This window comes from Alosa alosa, chromosome 10 (genome assembly GCF_017589495.1).
Source record: "Alosa alosa isolate M-15738 ecotype Scorff River chromosome 10, AALO_Geno_1.1, whole genome shotgun sequence".
NCBI lineage: Eukaryota > Metazoa > Chordata > Actinopteri > Clupeiformes > Clupeidae > Alosa > Alosa alosa.
Window position 1 is genome coordinate 7,196,282 of NC_063198.1, and position 22,247 is coordinate 7,218,528.

Sequence of the window (22,247 nt, forward strand, 5' to 3'; positions counted from 1 at the left end):
AATTATAAGCATTCACAGGTGCAGTAAATATCTCTAAGGCCAGATGACCTGGGTTACATGATTGATCATCATTCAGAACATCAACACTTATTTCCCAGAACCTACTAGCCCCTGGTTGTTGGCTTTACGTGGGGATTTCTGTTGAGTGATTATAGTAACGTTGGTCTTGGCACGTTCAGGTACCAGCTGAACTTGTTTGCGAGGATGTGCCTGGACCGGCAGTACTTGGCCATCAACAAGATCTCGGGCCAGCTGGACGTGGACCTGATCCTGCGCTGCATGTCGGACGAGGACCTGCCCTACGACCTGCGCGCCTCCTTCTGCCGCCTCATGCTGCACATGCACGTGGACCGCGACCCCCAGGAGCAGGTCACGCCCGTCAAGTACGCGCGCCTCTGGTCCGAGATCCCCTCCCAGATCGCCATCGACGAGTAAGTAGGCGTCTCGTGAGCGAGCGTGTTTTGTATATGCATTTCATCCCCTTCCCGATAATCTTCACACTCCATTTGCGCTGTGATTGTGATTGTGCTCTAATTCATGTGCTGTCATAGCTATGACAGTGACGGCACCACGCGAGATGAGATTAAGGAGCGGTTCGCCCTCACCATGGAGTTTGTCGAGAACTACCTACGCGATGTGGTTTGTCAGAACGTGCCCTTCTCCGACAAAGAGAAAAACAAGCTCACGTTTGAGGTGGTGCCTGTTGATTTTACGTCATGCTTTTAAAATAGTGGAAAGTCCCTCAGGCGCCTCATCCTTAACAACCGTTTGTTTTGTTTGGTTTGGTTTTATTTTAGGTTGTTAATCTTGCCAGGAATCTCATCTACTTTGGCTTCTACAACTTCAGTGACCTATTGCGCTTGACCAAAATCCTCCTGGCCATCCTTGACTGTGTCAATGTCAGTACAATATACCCCATCAACAAGCTTGAGAAAGGAGATGAGAACAAAGGCGAAAACCAGAGCGGTAATACTCCAATTTCTTCTCTTTTCTTATTATGTTTTTGTTCATTTAAAGGAACACTCCAACATTTTGGACTCTCCCTCACTGTCTCCCCCAGAGCTGGATAAGATGATGCATACCCTTCTGGTCTGTGCGTGCAGCAACTCAGTCTGATGCACACACTGTTAGCATTGCTTAGCATAGTTTATTAAAGTAGGCAGTTCCAAATAGCCCATAGCACCCAAAAGTAACAAAAGAACTCTTAACATTTTCTCATTTACATGTTGTGACAAACCTGGAATTATGTTCTCATTCAGGAAAAGCACAGCTACTTGAGTGATTTGCATGCGGCACCTGAAAAGCTGCAGTAGCAGTGCTTTGTCTAAATGAGAATGTAGTTCCAAGCATGTTGAAAATCGCTGTGTTGCATTTCATACTGCAATTTGTATACATTGTAATTATACTAGTCACAACATGCCTTACAAGAAATCAACTTTTGGTCAATCAGTTTTCACTTATAAAGCAGCTGGTGAGTGGAATACAATCCCACAAAACATAAGAGAGTCCAGTTCTTATAGTTCATTCAAATTAAAATTAAAGAAATGGCTGATAGACAACCAAGTCTGTCAGCATTAGTTTATGAGATTAGAAGAGTATGATTGTTGGAGTGTGTGTGTGTGTGGGCGCGTTTGTATCTCTGGTGTGATTTTTATATATATTGTAATTGTTTTATTTTTGTTTTGTTTGCTTTTTTGCTGTAATGTATTATTTTAATTAATAGGTCATTTTGCCATGCTCCTTCTGACTACCAATGGAAACTAGCCTTTTGGCTATAATTGGGTGCATTTACATTTTCTTTGTAAAATGTCAATTAGTGAACACTGTCCCTCTATAACAAATAAAGTTAATAATAATAATAATAATAATAATAATAATGTAAATAGAACAATATTTTAGTTATTTTGTCACTTTTGGGAGATTGGCTAGTTGGAACTGCCCACCTCAATGAACTATGCTAAGCTATGCTAACAGTGGGTGCTTCAGACTAAGTTACTGCACGCACAGAGACGAGAAGGGTAAGTATCATCTTATCCAGCTCTGGGGGAGATGGTGAATAAACTAATTTCCAGCAATGCAAGGCAAAACACACAACAGCAATGCTTTGAAAAGGTAACGCTCAGCAATAACTAGGGTATAAAAAAGGACATATAGGATTTGTAAAACTATGAAAAGAAACAGTAATAAATAAATAAAACACTACAAACAATGAATAAAACAATATAAATGTATAGAATGGAATATATACACGAAAGGAAAGATGTTGACCGCAACATGCAACGACTGATGAAGAAGAACACAAATGTGTGACTCAGTCTGTGTACAGTGGTTAAAGCCCAACACAATATGAGACACACGTGACGCATACACACGTTCTCATTGTCCACACTGTCCACTTATGTCTCAGTAAGTCTCTCGGACACACACGTTCTCATTGTCCACACTGTCCACTTATGTCTCAGTAAGTCTCTCGGACACACACTCAGTTGAATGTGAGAGTGGTCGTCTCTCTCCACAGGCAGTAACGTCATGCGCTCCATCCACGGGGTGGGGGAGCTGATGACTCAGGTGGTGTTGAGGGGAGGGGGCTTCCTGCCCGCCACCCAGAGCCTGCCCATCCCCACCAACGGAGACGTGGTCAAGGCCCAAGTGGAGCCCGAGAAGGAGGACATTCTGGTGATGGACACCAAACTCAAGATCATAGAGATCCTGCAGGTAGCCCACCTCAAGAGGATTGTCTAGAACAGGGGTTTTCAACTGATTGTGAACCAGGGACCATCATTCTGACTAATTACTTAACCCCAGGACCACCACTGAATAAAAATACTGATTCCCACATTGCAACTACACTACTGAATCCATGGTCAGGGACCACCAGCAATGTCCTGACGGACTACAAGTGGGCCGCGGACTACTGGTTGAAAACCCCTGGTCTAGAACTTTCCAGAACTTTGAGTCCCTCTCTCAGTTATCCCCCTAAAAGTGTTGTGATTAACCACAACAGGGGATAGAAAGAAGCCATGTTCCACCAGTTATTGATCTTTTGAATCTAGTGATCTCAGGGCTTAAAATTCATTTTTCAAAATGGGGGGGAATTCCCCCCTTAGGTTATTCATGTAGGGGGGATTTACACAATTTGGGGGGGATGGGGGGTCGATTCTGATACCAAGTCAAGAATTGCGATTTCAATACTTCGATACTTTTTTTAAAAAAGTGTTTGATTTTGGGGCCCCCACCACCCTGACGTCATCAGTAATATATACTGTAGTGGGATCATTCACAACAGTGGACATCCTAGATTCTGCTTGACTCTCTCCACACACACAAACACACACTGAAAATGATAGCTTATGTGATATGTTTCTATCATATATTTTTGAATTCATATAGAGTGTATTTATTTAATAATGCATTTTTTAAAGTATAGCATTTTACTAGTAATTACTAGTAGCTAAACATATTTAGTAATTTGAATGCCTCATATTGACGTTTAACCTATAACACTTAGGCATATCTTTAATGTGGTGTGTAGGTCCAATTGAGTGCACATTGCTGATGAGTAGGTGTAATTGAGTGCCTGTCACTTTAAGAAAATACGTGAGATTAATTCTATGGAGTAATTAGCCCCCCTTCAACCTGACGGTTTTAGGCTATAGTCGCTAGTGAATAAAAGTTGTGCACAGTGCGGTATGTGTATGCAAATCATTATGTTTTCTATGTCATTAGATACAATAAATGTTGAAAAAACTAACATGTCGAAGACAATCTTTCTGGGATCAAGTGTTGACGTGACCTGACTGAGCTAGCAGGATGGTTACCAAGGAGCTCTTTCCAGATGTAAAAGTTTGCCATGGTAGCGTAGCCTATTTGGCGTAAGCGCAAAGTGGTTTTCTCTCTCTCTCTCTCTCGCGGTGTGTGTGCGCCTGCATGAGGCTATGTTCAATTCAACTCGGTAGTTGATCAGTCCGGTCAATAGCACCGCATTCACGCCACTTAATGATTAGGCTATATTAATGTCATCAGACAGGCTGTAAAAGTGTATGCGGGAATTTCTCGCATTATGATGGCTAGAGTTGCGGGACTTGAACAAATTATGCGCAATACCTGCAATCCCGCAGTGAAATTTAAGCCCTGGATCTATAGATTGATTTGAATACTTTCCCTTATCTACTGAGCTGTTTGAGCATTTTGTTTAGATTTAAATAACCAGGATACTGATGAGTAACTGAAGAGCCAGTTGTTATTTTAATGGTAAGAAGGCTACTGCATTGATTGAGGGAATCACTCCCTATGCTGTGTTTGCTCTTGGCAGTTCATCTTGAATGTGCGGCTAGATTACCGCATCTCTTGCCTGCTCTGCATCTTCAAGCGTGAGTTTGATGAAACAAACACGCAGACGGACTTGGCAGCTGCAGTGGCCAATCCAGACGGATCCAACAACATGCCAGGTTTGGCCACTGCTCTCAGACTTCCATTTCAAACCAGGTGCTACATTCTTTTTTCCCCCCTGAACGATAAAAAGATTGTTTGCCTCTTTTTTTGGTCAGCAGCACTCGATTTTGAGAAGATCGAAGAGCAAGCAGAGGGTATATTTGGTGGAAGGTAAAGCCTAATTTATAGTTTTGTCTTGTTTATAAAGGTGCAGGTGCTTTCTTCTGCTAGCTGTGTGTGACCTGCTGCTCTCTCCTCTCAGTGAGGAGAACACACCACTGGACCTGGATGACCACGGTGGTCGGACATTCCTGCGGGTTCTCCTCCACCTAACCATGCATGACTACCCTCCTCTGGTGTCGGGGGCGCTTCACCTGCTCTTCAGGCACTTCAGCCAGAGACAGGAGGTGCTCATGGCCTTCAAACAGGTAATACCACACACATAAACACACACAAACACACACACACACCACACACAGATACATAGATACAGTACACAGATACAGAGAGGGGGTGGTCATGGCCTTCAAAGAGGTGGGGAAGGAACCTCTGCAGAGCCTTTTGTTTTTTGAGCAGTATCTGGCCTGAAACTCGCATGAATAACAGCACAAATTTTTTAAGCACCTTCCAGAATGAGAATAGAAATAGGTTTGTTTTTCATTAAAAAGGCACTGGACGCACTGAGCACTGAAGCAGGGGAGCGCAGTGACGTATCTAAATTCCTGTGTGATGACGTTTGTTTTGGGTCCTGTTTTCCTCTCCGTCAGGTCCAGCCGCTTGTCACCAGAAACTAGAGACGATGAATTGCTCTGATGGTCTCCTTGTGTAATGCTCTAGGTCCAGCTGCTGGTCACCAGTCAGGATGTGGAGAACTACAAGCAGATCAAGAGCGATCTGGACCAGTTGCGCTCCATCGTGGAGAAGTCTGAGCTGTGGGTCTACAAGAGGCAGGGCGATGAGAACAATGATGGAGGAGATGGACCTGCAGCCGAGTCCGACCACAAGAAGAAGGTTAGACTCGTGTGTCTGTTTTGTGCGTCTTCACACGTGTATTTTTATCTGTCTGTGTTTCTGTGTATACTTCTGAGGATGTGGATGTTGATGTATGTAAGTCTGCAAGTGTTTATGTGTATATACTTGTGCGTGCGTGCGTGCACGTATGTGGTATGTATGTATGTGAGGGAGAGAGAGAAACGCTTGAACCGGAGCTTGTTTTCTCTCTCTCTCTCCCTCTCTGTGCAGGGGGAGTCGGGCGGCTCAGACAAGAAGAAGACGGAGAGCACAAGCAGCTACAATTACCGCGTAGTTAAGGAGGTAATGTGTGCTTGCACCACCCTAATGGCCAGGAACATGGCCATTGAGACGCGCTTCTCTTCTGAAGCAGGGCTGGACAGAGAGTTCTGTTCACTTTCCTCCTCACTTGCTCTGGAATGAGAAAGAAAGAGGAGAGACCTGGTTGTGTGTATGTGTGCGTGCGTGCGTGTGTGTGTGTTGTTTATTTATGTGTGTGTGTGTGTGTGTGTGTGTGTGTGTGTGTGTGTGTGTGTAGATCCTGATACGGCTCAGTAAGCTCTGTGTCCAGGAAGGATCGTCAGGGAAGAAGAGTAAGAAGCAGCAGCAGAGGCTCCTGAGGAACATGGGGGCGCACAGTGTGGTGCTGGAGCTGCTGCAGATCCCCTACGAGAAGGTGTGTGTGTGTGTGTGTGTGTGTGTGTGTGAAGGTCCAAATAATAAGAAGGTCCAAATCTGCCACCTTTGCTTTTTATGTAGCAACTGAAAGGATGCAGTGCCTTGACAATTGATTGTTAGTTGACAATTGATGTTATCCCTTTGATCTTTTTGGCTGTGATGTTGGTTGAGGCTGTGTTGGTTGGTTGTATTTTATGCTTGGAATTTGGAATTTTGCATATTTGTGCAATGCAAACACTACATAGTAATGAGCAACGATCATAGTGCAGACAGGCTACTAATTATGACTGCCACGAAGCGACGGTCATATAGGTTTAGTCAGTTTTTTTTTTCTTCCGTATTTTTTATTTATTTTTTTTACAGTAATTTTGTGTCAACGATACTTGGAACACTGAAAGCCGAGGTGCACCAAACTAGGTGGGCATGTAGCCCCACAAGGATGATACGGAATCACTGTTTTTCGTTTTGATCCCCCGCCAGACTGGACACCCCGAAAGGAGGGTAGGGCGGACACAGTTTTCTGTGAATATCTGGAGAAACGGAGGAGGACCATATTTTTTTTTAAGTGTAGGATCATTATGACACCCTCTGAATGCATGCCAAGTTTCGTGGAATTCCGTTCATAGGGGGTCATATCAGCTACACACACACACACACACACAGCACACATGTACACACACAGGCATACATACACTCACATGCACACACACAGGCACGCACACACACACACACTCACAAACATGCACACAAACACACACAGGCACACACACATGCACACACAGACATAAATACACCCATACGCACACACACATAAACAAACACACACACACCGAAGCACACATATAGACAAAAACAAACACACACTATAATAATGCACACACTCATTTACATACACAAAAGTAGAGGATGGAGAAGGAGAAGGAGACAAATTGACAAGCGTGAATTATTTTTGCGGAGAGAATGTGCAGGACTGGGCGGCAGTCATATTTCATACCGCTCTTATCTTAGTGATTACCCTGCAGTCGAAATGTGATGATTAAGCCTGTGCTGATATGTAGTGCGTGTGGTGATGGTCCCACTAGGGCGAAGATGTCCGCATGCAGGAGATTATGAAGCTGGCTCATGAGTTCCTGCAGAACTTCTGTGCAGGGAACCAACAGAACCAGACCCTGCTCCACAAGCACCTCAACCTGTTCCTCAACCCAGGGGTAATTCTGTGTACCACCCCCCCACACACACACACACACACACACACACACACACCCACACACACTTTGCCTCTCTCTCTCTTTCACTCAAACTTTCTCTCTCTCTCTCATTAGGGTTAACATGGACTCAAATGTCCATTCTTTATCGTTTACTATCTTTATTGAATTTAGTTTGTTGGTGGTCTGGTAGCGTTTGGTTGGTCATGTCGACATCTCCTCCCTCTGCTAGATCCTGGAGGCGGTGACCATGCGGCACATCTTCATGAACAACTTCCAGCTGTGTAGCGAGATCAACGAGCGGGTCGTGCAGCACTTTGTCCACTGCATCGAGACCCGCGGCCGGCACGTCCAGTACCTCAAGTTCCTGCAGACCATTGTCAAGGCCGAGAACAAGTTCATCAAGAAGTGCCAGGACATCGTCATGGCCGAGGTCAGATAGATGAGCCAAACGGGGTATTTCACTGAAATTACTTACAAGAGTGTGTGAAAGGAGTGTGCTTATTTAATCGTTTATTTTATGTGTTTGTGTCTGTGTGTGTGTGTGTTGCGTGCTGGTCTGCGCTGTCAGCTGGTCAACGCGGGCGAGGACGTGCTGGTGTTCTACAACGACCGGGCGTCCTTCCAGACGCTGGTGCAGATGATGCGCTCGGAGCGCGACCGCATGGACGAGAACAGCCAGCTCATGTACCACATCCACCTGGTGGAGCTGCTGGCCGTCTGCACCGAGGGCAAGAATGTCTACACCGAGATCAAGTGCAACTCCCTGCTGCCGCTAGACGACATTGTGCGTGTGGTCACTCACGAGGACTGCATCCCTGAGGCAAGCCCGCCGTCGCCACAATGTTTTAATAGTTTCAAGTCCTCTCTGGGGTTTTTGTTTTTGTCACAGCAATGGTCTTTTACCTGTTTTTGGCCCTTATCATCAGGCAAAGTAAAAGATTAAACCAAGTATACCAGGTGAATTAGCTAGTATTACAACTGTCATATTAAACTTTCATATTAGACCTACAGTATATGGCCAGTTCCCCCCACATGACTAATCCTAAACTGAATCCTGACTCAAATGAGATCTTCGTTTCTTTTAGGACTAGGCTTATTATATGTTTGGAAAACTGGCCCGCTGTAGTAAGCCTAATCCTAGACTAAACTTTTTTTTTCAATGTAGTAAGCCTAATCCTAGATTTTTTTTTTTCAATGGAGATGTTAATTTCTTTTAGTCAAGGACTAATCTTATTATATGGATTGGCTGATGCAAATCAGCACTTACACCACATATATGATGAAAAGTGCAAAAATACCCTTACACCTACTACACCTTGCTCTCTAAAACCACACCGTATCCTCACACAAACGTAGAAATGAGGAAGTCGTTGACCACAAATGACGTTGGTTTCTCGTGATCTGCTCACAGGTGAAAATAGCCTACATCAACTTCCTGAACCACTGCTACGTGGACACGGAGGTGGAGATGAAGGAGATCTACACCAGCAACCACATGTGGAAGCTCTTTGAGAACTTCCTGGTGGACATCTGCAGGGTAGACAGAACTACAATGCTTTCAGATCACTTGTCACAGATTGCATTAGGCGTTGTTGTGTAGATGTGGTTTTTTGATTACTGAAGTGCTTCGTAATTCTCTAATGTCCTCCACGTCAACTCTCATATGACCCTATCGGTTCTATTTGGGTCGCTCCTTTCTGACCTTGCAAATAATCTTGTGGCCAAAAGTCAAACCATAATGATTCACACAATTTCATTTGTTTCTGTCTTTATAAAATCCTGTTCATTTATTTTATATATTGAGATACAACTACTGCTACTACAGCCATGGCACAAAAGACTCCTTACACAAGCAGCATATTATTGTCCTGTCTTGCTGGCAGGGTCAATGTTATTTTTATTTGGCCATTAGGGAACATGCAATAGTTTAGGAGGTTTTGAACGGTTAAATAAAATAACATTTTGTTTTAGATCCATGAGAAGTTTGTTAGTCAGTTTGTTAGCGTTGAAGTGAAATTTGTGTGATGTGGATGTTATCACTACTCAGGAAGCTGTTTCACTACACTTAGGGGATGTGTGTGCGTGTGCATGTGTGCTCTTAGGTGTGTAACAACACAAGTGACAGGAAGCACGCTGACACCGTGCTGGAGCGCTATGTGACCGAGACGGTCATGAGCATCGTCACCACCTTCTTCAGCTCGCCCTTCTCTGACCAGAGCACCAGCCTGCAGGTAAAGTTCAACTAAAACCTGCATGTAGGAACACACACACACACACACACACACACACACACACACACACAATGAGAGGGACTTGACCACTGTTACATGGAACAGATACAGAAAGGCATTCAAACACAAACACACACACACACACAGACAGAGGGGCACTGGTTGTGTGTAGAGTAGCCTGTCTGGTTGTAGCAGCAGCCCTGGCTGACCTTGTGATCTCTGACACATCTTCCCCGTCCGTAGGTGGCCCATCTTATGTATGTAAGTAACGGGAAGGACGCTTCCCCATTAATCCTCCAGGGTGTGTCTGACTCTTCACAAGGACTTCCTCTCTGTCTCCCCACATACTCCTCACTCCTTCCAAGCACTCGTTGTTGTGACACCGTGTTCCTAGTAGCACTCTCACCTCCTCATGTCTGGGCCTAGCTTTAGCTATATTCAGGCACGGTTGCTGCGGCAACAGCAGGACATGGGGTTTGAGCACAATCCTGAGTCCCCGCCTGTATGCGGTTGTCTCAGTCGGTCATCCGTTGCACTTTTTGGAAGACTAGTCCACTTCTCCTCTCCCTGGGCCCCTTGAGTAATACCCCACACACACACACACACACACACACACACACACCACCCTCCCTATGCCAGGACTTGCCGGACTTGCCAGAAGCTGCCTCAGAAGGCAGTGCTGATGGCGGCTGAGATTACCCACTTACGATTAATGTATCGTCAGCACAATTTCAACACACACACACACACACACACTGCTGTAATGCAGAAGCGATAAGCTGTAGCAACAACATGCTTTGGTGGTGACCCTACCCTTCCTGTGTCTGATCCCGTGTGTTCCTGGTAGCTACGTCCTGACTCTAAATGAAGAGCCCCATTTCCCAGAAGCTCCTTCATTCCTTTTCCTTCGGCCCTCTCATTCATTTCTCTCTCTTGTTCCCTGTTTCCCCCCCTCTATCTCTCTCTCTCTCTTTTTCTCTCTCTGTTTTGAGACAGGCCTCCATTTTGGGCAAAATAACCGAGGTATTTGTTTGTTTGTGGATCCAGCCCAGAGTGTTATCACGGTTTGTGGTGGTAGCAGTATGGTGGTGCGACGTGCTAGTTTAGCGAGCCTGTGTGGGACAGCTGGTCATAGGACGACTGGCCTGTCAGAATGCATTTGGGTTGTCTCACAATCTTACTCCCACAGGTGCACTAAACTTAGCTAAATAGCTAATCGAATATGCGTCCAGGAAGGAAACTTTTAAATGTCCCCCCCCGCCCCCTCCCTGCTGGTTTTTGTGTCTGTGGTGGTGTGTAGAGTCACTAAGGTCTCCACTGGGTCCATAACAATAGGGGCTTTGTATGGGAAATCACCCTAGGGATTTAAAGCGCTGTCACTCAGGATCAGGACATGGCGTAAAAGTGTTGACTGCTGAATGAGTGTGATGGATGAACACGTACGCTTCCTCATACTCTTGGCAGTGTCATAGGAACCTGAGTGGGTTTACACAAATCACATTCTGTTCCGCAAAGATGTTTTCCAGTTTTGTTTCTCCTTAAGAGATACGATACGAGGTAAGTACCCAACAGTTCACAGAAAAAAAGCCATACCCCATATACAAAGCAAATCTTCAGAATGATAAGCATGTGTTAGCTTGACTTATGACTAGCGTGTTAGCTTGTGAGTTCTAAAACCCCTGTAACCGTCTGCAGTTGGATGTTTTAGCTTGTTTTCTCACGTCTCCTTGTGGTTGTTGAATGTGCATCCCACTGTGTCTGTCATTCCCCCGGTTTCTTCTCTGGATGTACCTGCCCGACCAGAGTGCTCAAAATGTGCAATTAAACCACCTTTTTGGGAGCAAAAAAGACAAAAGTGTGCTGTGTGGATATTTGCCTCCTCCTTAGTAATTCAAAAGTAAGACCACTGCAAATTTGCAAATATATGACCGTCAACTCATTTGAATGTCACTCAGCAACCGTAGGATGACATCAGAAAAAAAAAAAGTGCAGTGGTCTCTTTTTCCAGAGCTGTATACAGATGTGCTTGCCCTCTTACATTCCCTGTTCCTTCCGTCTCATCCTCTGTGTTCTCTCGCTCGTCCTCAGACCCGGCAGCCTGTATTTGTTCAGCTCCTGCAAGGTGTCTTCAGGGTGTACCACTGCAACTGGCTGATGCCCACCCAGAAGGCCTCAGTGGAAGGTTGCATCAAGGTCCTGTCAGACGTAGGTGAGGCATCCCACTGCACAACAGGACACCTTTATTCCATCTGGTGCACAACCAAAGCACTCTTACAGTGAAACACATATCCACATAATTTTCCACACACAAACTGAGATTTTTTTTATGCATTTTGGCCTTTGGTACACATCAAAACAGGTATTTTTTAAAATCCGGCCAAAGTGGAGATTTTTGAAAACTCCGTTTCAGTGGGTTTTTTGACAGGGATTTTTTGGATTGTGACGTGTGGACAGAATTATTTTAAAACACGGAGGAAGAAACATATCAGTTTTTCAAAATCCCTGGCTACGTGTAGACATGGCCTAAGCCAAGTTTTTATTTAAGCTTTGTGTTTGAGTTGGTTTGCGTCACCGTTTTCATTCGCAGCTAAGAGCAGAGCCATCGCCATCCCTGTGGATCTGGATAGTCAGGTGAACAACCTGTTTGTGAAATCCAATAACGTGGTGCAGAAGACGATCCTGAACTGGAGGCTCTCAACGCGCAACGCCACCAGGCGCGACTCCACACAGACCACGTCACGAGACTACAGGAACATCATAGAGAGGTTACAGGTACATCAGTGCATCGCTCTCAGAACATTTCAGTTATGTCTAGGAAATGTTTTTCATCCTAACTGCACGCAATGCAGGTAACTGTCAGCCACAAAGTCTGTTTGATTACTTTGTTTTTAATTAGAATGTTTTAACGGCAAGTGATGCGACACAGCGCTATTTGGCAACGTGACATTTGTCTTCTAACATTCTAACTCAATCCAGGACCAGTGGCAAAAGGATAAAAAAAAATCGACCCAGGGTAAAAAACAAATCCTGGACTTCCCCTTTAAGAAGTACTCTTCTGTTCTGTTTTGTGGTCACTGATGAAAGGTCCTTTGTATAACCCCTTTGACCATCAGTCTGGGACCAGCTTCTCGCTATGTCCCTGTTTTAACAGTAATTCATCTAAATAAAACTAGGCTCTATGAGGGCTTCAGAGCAACCTCCTATGTAAGCCAGGCAGAGGTGAGAGAAGTGGACTGGGTCTCTGACTCACGGTGCGAACGTGAGGAGTGGAGGCTGAAGATAGACGCCTGGCCTCCATCAGTCAGACCTCCCTCTGCATCGTCATGCGCCATTGAAACAGCATTTCCCCGAAACAGACGCAAGACCTCAGAGTTCTGGAGAAAATAGGGCAGAAAGAAAATGTGTGTGTGTGTGTGTGTGTGTGTGTGTGTGTGTGTGTGTGTATATATATATATATATATATATATATATATATATATATATATATATATATATATATAATATATACACACGCACACACACACAAAAACCCCCACACACACACACGCATTTTTGTGTTTGGTTTGGTTTTTGTGTGTGTGTGCGTGCGTGCGTGCATGTGTTTGTGTGTGTTGTGTGTGTGTGTGTGCATGCGTGTGCACGTGTGGAAGGTCTGCGGGGTTGGGGAGAAGTGGTATGTGGGTCATGTGTCACTCATGAGTCGGCTGTGCTGGTGGCCGTAGAGGTGGGAGGAGAGGGAGGTGTGTGTGTGTGTGTGTGTGTTTTCTTTCTTCTGAGTAATCTGTGTGTTTGAAAGTGTGCACTGAGTGGGTGGGGGTTGGGGGGGAGTAAAGGGAGTGTTTTGTGGTTAACCACAAGTCCCCCCTCACGCCTGTTTCTGCTCTAGCATGTAGTCACTGGGTGGAGTCGAAGTTGGCGTTGGAGTCAGGGTTATGAAGTTCAGGGCAGGCTTCCCCGAGCTTTACAGCAGAGTTCTCCAGAAGAGCAGAGTTCGGGAAGGCGGCTCGCCTCACCCCACAAGTCCCTGAGTGCACTCCACTAGCTCCAGTCGGGCCAGCTCAGAGGCAGCCAGACAAAGGATTACACACACGTACACACATACTCATTCACTCACTCACTCACTCATTCACACACTCACTCCCACTCAGTCTATGTTGAGCTCAAGCTTTTGTTACTAGAGAGCACTGCTTGTTTTGTTGTGTGTAGAACTACTGTTTTTAAAAGTTCAAGTTAAACTGGAGTTATTAAAGAGTTAGGGGCAAATTACTGCCATCAGAGATATATTAAGTATATATATACTTTTTGATCCCGTGAGGAAAATTTGTACTGTATGTGCCCAGATAATAAAGATACTTCTCTGTGGATCTGATGAAATCCAAAACCTTGTTTGTGGCATGTCAGTGCTTCGTGCATACGCACTCTGCATGTAATGTATGTGCACAGATGGCACAGGCTTTGCAGCACTGACTGCATGTGCTCTACAGCCTGTAAGACCATAAGTCTAATTAATTTCCCATGTTGACACAACCGCAGTGGGTTGTTGGAAGTAAGGTCTTACTACAGAAGTTATCAGTGGTTTCTGGAGTCCTTCACATGCGAGTGCAGTGTGTGTCATGTGTTTGTAGTGTGTGTGTGTGTGTGTGTGTTTGTAGTGTGTGTGTGAGTGTGAGTGAGGACTGACCTCGTTGGCGGGATTAGAGAAATCCAATAGAGAGGCGAGGCCTGAGTGGTGAGGTCATGCCGATGGGCCTGGATGAGAACACACTGTACCCTTCTTCACACGTGCAGGCCACTTCCCGAGCCGCTACTGCCGTGTGTGTGAGCCCCGACGCCCAGCCACGGAGTGCTGAGTCGTGGCCGGTGGCACACGGTGTCCCGGCGATGAGTCAGACAAGCCGGGCCTCCGCCGCGTTGACTGATTGAGATGGGACTTTGTTTACTTTGCTGGGCATAGCTTAGCATAGCATATTCAGACCTAATGTACAGCTCTGGAAACGATTAAGAGGCCACTGCACATCTTTGCAGTGGTCTATTAATTTTGAATATGACCGGCAACTCATTCTAATGTCACTCAGCAACCGTAAGAAAAGTGCAGTGGTCTCTTATTTTTTTCCGGAGCTGTACATGGCACAGGCGTGAGCAGACCTTGTGTGTGTGCGTGGGCCAGTATATGTATGGATATGGGATTTGTTTACAGGGCTGCATATTTATATGGGATTTGTTTACAGGGCTGCATATTTGTAGGGCTTTTCCAGATTGTTTTTTCTGGATGTCATGAAATCAACCAACTTATCAATACAACCAATAGAATTTGATATAGATGATTTGATAGAGATCCTCTTTGATTTGATAAAGATGCATACATTTGTAGCAAACACAGCAACCATGCAACCATCTCACAAAAACAGTGTGTTATAAGTTGTGTCTGCAAATCATGCTTTAATCCCAGGCAAAGTGGGTTCATCATATCTGACCAATTCTGCCACCCCCAGGACATTGTGTCCGCCCTGGAGGACCGGCTGCGGCCGCTGGTGCAGGCCGAGCTTTCCGTGCTGGTGGACGTGCTTCACCGGCCCGAGCTGCTTTTCCCTGAAAACACGGAGGCACGCAAAAAGTGTGAGAGCGGAGGTTTCATCTCCAAGTAAGACTCCCTCCGAACGGCTCCACAATCTCCCCACACCCACTATTCTATATGGAACACACTCTGGAAAAGGATACACAATCCCATTTGAGAGTAACGTTACAGCTAGGTCACAAACACATAGACCAGTGTATATAAACTGACTTGTACTTAAAAACGTCTGCACTCTCATCCTCTGGTAATAGTATTGTAGTATTAAATGCTACCTACTGTAAGCAAGGTCTCCTCTGCATTGTTTCTTGAATGTTGTTCCCTTATTTTTGTAAGTTGCTGTGGATAAAAGCATCTGCTAAAAGAAAAGTAAATGTATACAGTGGGTGTATCACAGTGTGAACACAGGGTGAGGTGCTAGTGTCTATGAGGATTATCTGACACTCTGTTGCTTGCCCTGACCCCCGCTTTTTTGTGAGCCTGGAGCAGCAGTCTTGACTGGGGCTCCTAGCCTCAACAGGTGCAGGTACACGGATTACGTGCTCCACCATGCTCTGTAACATGTGACTGACGCTCCCACTCACACTAAGTGACTAAGGGCCCGTTCACGTTCCATTTAACTCACCTGCCCTCTCTCGTGTGACTGTGACTCACTCACGCTTGTGTGTGTCCTTGTCTTGGAAAGCAGGTGAATTGATGTCTGTCCAGGTGACTGCCGAGGAAAGATGACTAAGCCCCATTGTTGTTTGTGTCTGTGCTGTTCTATGTGTCTGTGGCCTACCTCTCTCTCTCTCTCTCTCTCTCTCTCTCTCTCTCTCTCTCTCTCTCTCTCTCTCTCTCTCTTTCTTTCTTTCTTTCTTTCTTTCTTTCTTTCTTTCTTTCTTTTTTTCTTTTTTCTCTCTCTCTCTCTCTCTCTCTCTCTCTCTCTCCTCTCCTCTCTCTCTTCTCTCTGCAGGTTGATTAAACACACCAAGCAGCTGCTGGAGGAGAATGAGGAGCGTCTGTGCATCAAAGTGCTGCAGACGCTCCGGGAGATGATGACCAAAGACCGCGGCTACGGAGAGAAGGTAACGCCTCAGTACTCAGTTCTATCTCTCTCTCTCTCTCTCTCTCTCTCTTTCTCTCTCTCTCTCTCTCTCTGTCTTTCCTTCAGTCCCTCTTTTTGTCCATTTCTCCCTTTCTCTCTGTCCAGCCAGTGTCTGCTTTGACGGACTCTCAGGGTTGCCCATCGTAGGCAGGTGTGTTTTGATGATTATTCAGCGTTAGGGCACCACAGAGCTCAGAGAGAGGAAGTGTACGAGAGAGGCGTTATGGACTCTTTCTCTCTCTCTCTCTCTCTCTCTTCTCCCACATCCTCCAGATGGTCGTCCACAAAGTCTCAGTCCACTCATATCAGCTGCTCTTTTTCACAGCCCGGTGGTGCCGGCATGGGCGCTCGCTCCTCACCACGGTTCTTTGAAAAATAAAAACAAAAACAGTTTTATGACTTTATTAGTGCCATTAAAAATGCCGTCCACAACTGCCGATGTCTTTATTATGTAACGCATGTATGTTGTTATGTTGTACCACACATACGAGACATGATGCGCGTGCGCACACACACACACACACACACACACACACACGTTCTTGTTCTTGTTTTTGTACTGTACTTTACTGTACTGACCTGTGCCCTGCTGATAACCAACACAAATACTGTCAATCACTCTACTACACAGATACGCCCAGGAGATATCAGTCACCTGCCGCTAGAGCACACACAGTCCCACCCCTTCTCCGTTCAACTGCCTCACACTTACCCCAACTTCAGGAGTTCAATAAGAACTTTAATGCAGCGTTGAGAGCTCACTGTTCCGACTTGCTTACGTGCCCACACCACCAGTCTATAGAAAGTTATCAGCAACTATGGGATGGAGCAAACCATCAAGCACTTAACAATCATTAGTCCTGAAAATGAGTCCACATTATTTGGTTCTCATTGGCTTTGTGTAAAGTTCCCAGCACTAATATGCTAATATGCAAATCACTAGCTAATGCTAATGTTAACCCCCACCCTCAAGCCAGCACTAATATGCTAATATGCAAGTCACTAGCTAATGGTAATGTTGACCCCCACCCTCAAGCCTGCTTTGTTATGTGTCCACTGTACACTGACCCTTGCTTCAGGGCCTACTATTAACTCTGCAGATACTAACAGACTAATGCTACCGAATGGGCATTTTGGAATATTTATGAGTTGGGATGTTGTTTTTTTTTCTCACCTCAACCCCACCCTGTGAATCCTCTTTAACCTTTAACCCCCATCCCCTCCCCCCTTACTAACTCTGCTTCTACTCTTTCTCTTCCAGTTGATTACCTTTGATGATGAGATGGAAGTGGCTGAGGTTGACTTTTCTTTCTTCCATCCGTTTTGTTGCTTTGGCTTGCGACTATCACCCAGATCTGCTTGTGTTGCTATTGCTGTTGTTGTTTTAGTTGTTGTTGTTTTCCAAACTAGCGGATTTGTCAATTTCCTGCTCTAGTTTGTAGTCGTAGTTGGTGGTGTTGACATTGTTGCTGCAACTTTTTAGTTGAGTTATATTGTGACTTGTGTCTGACCCCCAACTGCAAACTCACTACACACAGTCACACCTCTAGTGATTACTCCTGCTAGCTGCTGTGTGGCATGTGCTTATACCAGTGTGGCAACCTTAACCCCCCTCCCAACACACACACACACACACACACCACCATCATGCTACGTTCCAGGTCTGGATGCGACATGCTTGTGCTGCCAGGCTCTGCACATGTGATCACGTTTCTCCACTGCAGTGTATATAAAATGGCCAGTTGCCAGTTGCTTCATTCCTGCCCACACTCATAATGATGAATCTGACAATCCACTGCCATTGTGCCACCCACAGGTCTAGCACTTAAAGCAGAATACAGATAGTGCCTGTGATTTTATTTGATTATATTTGTATATTATTATTAGGGCCCGAGCACCGAAGGGCGCAAGGCCCTATTGTTTCTGTAAGGATTATTATTGTTATAGACCCTTTCAACAATAAAAACAAAAACAATGCTTGAACGTTCTATCTGGTTCCCAATCTACTTCCTCTGCATTAAGATAACATATGGAATGTTAAAACGTAAGCCTTGTGGGGCCAACTATTATGCTGATAATGGAACTCTCTTGAAAGGGTCTATAGTCGGGAATATCCTGCCGCACTTTGCCTTTTTTGAGGTGGTTCCCATTGGCGAAAACTCATGATATTTGGCACACTCAACAGGTGCCCGAAAGCTGCCAGGGACCAAGGCTTGGCCCATTGGTACTTGGCCAAGTACCATCACAGAGGCTAGCTAGTGTTTCTTACTGCAGCTTCTTCTACTGTGTAACGTAGTTAGCGTTAGCCTTTTCACAACAGTGACACCTCTGTTCAGGAGAATATTGCAACTAGTGTCGCGACCACCGCGCGCGAGTATAAATGGTTACGGCGCTCCTGTGACGTCACATTGTCGTGCTACCGGTCGGGAGTGGCGAGTATGTTGGACGCTTAAGACGAATATAAGGGGAAGGGGGTCATGCCCCCACCAAAGTGGGTAGACTGAAAGGAGTCTTTAGAATAACTAATTGTTGCACTGCATATCACAAAATGTGTGTCATCAATTGATTACTTCAAAGCACATCATTGTACCCCACATACTTGTGGTGTAGCGCCACCTAGCAAATATCATCGCTGTACATCGTCACACCCAACAGGAAGTGATTTCAACGCATAAAAATTGCAAAAACAAATAGCACACACATCAGATATCTGCATTTGGCAAACGCACCACATGTGAGTGCATTGTTGCATTATGAAACGTCATGGGTCGTGGACCACAGGTGCTCGGGCCCGCCATCGCCGCTTGCGGCTATATATATTTTTTACTCTTTTTCGATGCTGGCCTCCAGCCAGGCCATCATCTACTCTACTCTAGTTATTTTCGATGGTGTCGGACTGTTAGGATGTGTGTTAACATCATGAAGGTGGGGTCAAGAGGTCTGCAAAAGAGCATAGTGGGTGTAGTCGCACCACAGGGTCAAGATGTATTGATGAGGTGTTGAAATATTGAAGTTAAGCAATGAACATCGTTGTTTCTTTTTCCTGTCCTTTTTTGGTGATTGATTTGAGATCCCATTGCCACCTAATTTACCCTTGGTTTAAACTTGTTATTTTCTCTTAAACGGTTTCTTTGTGTATTTAAATTAGTTATTTTAAAATCTTTAAATTAAAATTAAATCGAATTAGGAACAAACAAAAAAAAAGGTTGGAGAGTTTTGTAAACAAACATCCATCATCTCTTTATGAAGATGGTATTGCACGGCCGCAAAAAACAGTAAAGCAAATAGTGTACATATCTTCAGCTCCAGGAAGTCATTCCCCTGGAGTCCAGCTGGCTTGGGACAGTCCTGCATGGGTTTGGCTGCCTGACGATGGGGCCTCAGTTTCGGTTTGGGGGGCGGGCTGGGGCCGGGGGGGGGGTTGTGTGATCTCTGCCTGGATGTGTAAGCAGCCCACACAGGCTCTGAGCCCCTATTTGGAAAGCAGGTGTGCGTATTAATAGAACACTCATTCCTGCACATCTCCGAGGAAAGAAACATGATCCTGTGCGTGTGTGTGCATGTGTGTGCTTGTGTGCGTGTGTGTCCGTGCGTGCGTGTGTGTGTTAGTGTGTGTGTGTTTGCGTGTGTGTGCATACTGTATGTGTGTGTGTGCGTGTTTGTGGACGCATATGTGCGTGTGTGTGTTTTTCACACATGCCTCTGCGCGTGGCGTGGGCGTCCGGGTCTGTCTGTGTCGACTGTTTTTTGTTAGACGAGGAGGATGTGGTTTCATGTGTGCTCGGCTCGGCACTTCTCAGTGGCAGTAGATGCATTGTGAGCCCCATGGGGTCGGATCAAGGCCACAGGGTTTGAGCCATCTCCCCTTATCAAAGGTTGCACATCGGTCCACTCTACTTCACTTCCTCCAGCAAAGTCAAATAAAGTTTACATTTGCATGTGATGGAAGCTCAAAGCATAGTTCTTTCTGCTTGACCAGTGCAAAATTCTTTTTTAATTTGTGTTTTTAATTATTATTCTATGATGAGGATGATAACTTACTACTATTGTAATTATTACTCATTTCTGCCCGTAGTCCTGGGCAATTACTACTAAATAATAATAATAATATTTATATATTTATATTGAATCAGAAACTACAGTTTGTTTACAGCAAGCTCATTGGCTGTCGTGTGCTCAATGCCTTGTCTCCACACTGTTCCATCAGTGACAGTTGCGGCTGTGTGTGTTTCTGCCAGGAGCTCTCTGTCTCATATCTGTTTGCCTCCCTCCCTGCCCACACACACACACACACACACACACACACACACACACACACACACACACACACACTCTCCATCTGTGTATCTCTCCTTCTCTGTTTGTACTGACCTAACCTCCCTCTTGGCAAATGAGATCCCAGGGAAAGTTCATTCACATCCCCATACAGAACCCCCTTCCATACACACACACACACACGCTCAAAACACAGCCTAGCCAATCACAATTACTGACTTGACTGACATGCTATCTTCTCAGAGCCTACTCATGCAACGCCTAAAGAATGTGTAAGACATGTTGTGCACAATATACATCCACTCTTCAGCCAGTCTCCCCTGGCCCCCAACCCTTTGGTGTGCCCTGGAGAACACCCCACCAGGACACAGTGTCCCCAGCACACACACACACACTCACACCAGATCCAGTCCCTGTCCATGCACCCCCTTTCTCACACACACACACACACACCAGATCCAGTCCCTGTCCAAGCATCCCTCTCTCACACACACACACACACACACTTACACCCTCAAGCCTGAAAGCAGAGCCCACACTTCCCCCTTTGCTGAGCGTGTGTCCGTTACATAAGAGTGGAGCAGAGCAGAAGCAAAGCTCCAGGAAAGGCCGATCGTGTGTGTGTGTGGACAGAACAGGACAGCTAGAGCCGCTCTACATATCGTTGACCACCCATCCGCTCTGACGCTCGCACTCTGTTTATGTGCACAGGCTTGTGTGTATGGATGTAGGCGAGTTGTTTACAATTGATGAGCTTTGTTGACTTCTGTGCCTTTGTTGTTGTTTTTTTGTGTATGAGTGTTTTGTATTGTGTCGCATCATCTGTGTGTGTGTGTGTGTGTGTGTGTGTGTGTGTGTGTGTGTGTGTGTGTGTGTGTGTGTGTGTGTGTGTGGTGGTATAGGGATAATGCCCTCTTGTGTGATGTAATAGGCCCCGCTGGTTGAGATAACGTGGCATTAGGTCTGAGGCGCGATGTCCAGCTTATGTAAGGGAGAGGCTGTAACAGGAGCAGTGTGGGGGATCTGCTGCCTGCATCTGCCTGCACAGCCTCATGGCTGTTCCCCTCGCTCACGCTGTTGTTTTCAACAGCCACCAATGAAAAGCTCTGGGCTATCCCTGACAACAGGACTCCCCTGCTTCTCTCTCTCTCTCTTTCTTTCTTTCTTTCTTTCTTTCTTTCTTTCTCTCTCTCTCTCTCTCCCTCTCTCCCCCCCTCTCCTCTCTGGCTGCTCACCTGTTTTTTCACTCTTCCCTCTCCCTCTGCCTCTCTCTGTTTTTCCACCTTCCCTGTTTCTCTCCTCCGCTGTATTCGTCAGTCTGAGCTGTCTGTCCTCGGCTGTCCTCAGCCGCATGGAGATTCCAGCCAGTTAGCCAGTCAGCCCTCACTGCCCCCTTCTCCTCACTTGCAGTACCGCTAGCCTCCAGCAGGGGATGCTGTGTGATTTCCCCAGGCCCTCGTGCAGCAATGTCCCAGTTTTCCTCCTGATCTCCCCCCCCCGCCTCCCTGCGTGCAGCACGATTCTTGGGCTCCCGCCAGCTCTCAGGCAGCGGTTACATAAGGCACGCCGTTCTTCTTTTCCTTTTTTACCCCCCTCTCTTCTCTCTCTTCTCTTCTCTTTTTTTTCCCTTTTCCCTGGAATTCAGACTCCGCTGATGTGTGACCTTCAGCAGTAATTGCCAATAAAAGTGTGGCAGAGCTGTTTACAGAAAGATACTGGCAGCACCTTGTGCCGAAGCAATCGGAGGGGCGTGG

The 22,247-nt window shown here is 45.8% G+C and overlaps 1 protein-coding gene and 1 long non-coding RNA gene across 7 annotated transcripts in view; one reads left to right on the forward strand and one right to left on the reverse strand.

Annotated features, from left to right (window-relative positions):
- Nucleotides 1-22,247, forward strand: part of itpr1b (inositol 1,4,5-trisphosphate receptor, type 1b) — a 100,836-nt gene that overhangs the window by 15,700 nt on the left and 62,889 nt on the right. For 3 of the 6 annotated variants that reach the window (XM_048255114.1, XM_048255117.1, XM_048255113.1), the window contains 22 exons: nt 180-431; nt 552-693; nt 798-966; nt 2,519-2,715; nt 4,313-4,448; nt 4,548-4,602; nt 4,694-4,859; nt 5,269-5,442; nt 5,674-5,745; nt 5,981-6,118; nt 7,203-7,328; nt 7,558-7,758; nt 7,897-8,148; nt 8,740-8,865; nt 9,431-9,559; nt 9,803-9,820; nt 10,556-10,582; nt 11,648-11,768; nt 12,147-12,331; nt 15,052-15,200; nt 16,087-16,198; nt 17,480-17,515. In XM_048255114.1, the coding sequence (XP_048111071.1) occupies nt 180-431; nt 552-693; nt 798-966; nt 2,519-2,715; nt 4,313-4,448; nt 4,548-4,602; nt 4,694-4,859; nt 5,269-5,442; nt 5,674-5,745; nt 5,981-6,118; nt 7,203-7,328; nt 7,558-7,758; nt 7,897-8,148; nt 8,740-8,865; nt 9,431-9,559; nt 9,803-9,820; nt 10,556-10,582; nt 11,648-11,768; nt 12,147-12,331; nt 15,052-15,200; nt 16,087-16,198; nt 17,480-17,515 (2,983 nt within the window). The remainder of the gene's footprint in view (nt 1-179; nt 432-551; nt 694-797; nt 967-2,518; nt 2,716-4,312; nt 4,449-4,547; nt 4,603-4,693; nt 4,860-5,268; nt 5,443-5,673; nt 5,746-5,980; nt 6,119-7,202; nt 7,329-7,557; nt 7,759-7,896; nt 8,149-8,739; nt 8,866-9,430; nt 9,560-9,802; nt 9,821-10,555; nt 10,583-11,647; nt 11,769-12,146; nt 12,332-15,051; nt 15,201-16,086; nt 16,199-17,479; nt 17,516-22,247) is intronic. The other 3 variants (XM_048255112.1, XM_048255116.1, XM_048255115.1) reach the window with 3 other exon arrangements.
- LOC125302101 lies at nt 15,059-15,934 on the reverse strand. Its single transcript, XR_007194841.1, has 3 exons — nt 15,757-15,934; nt 15,411-15,489; nt 15,059-15,148 (listed from the first exon to the last, which is right to left on the reverse strand). It is a non-coding gene; the product is annotated as an uncharacterized LOC125302101 (long non-coding RNA).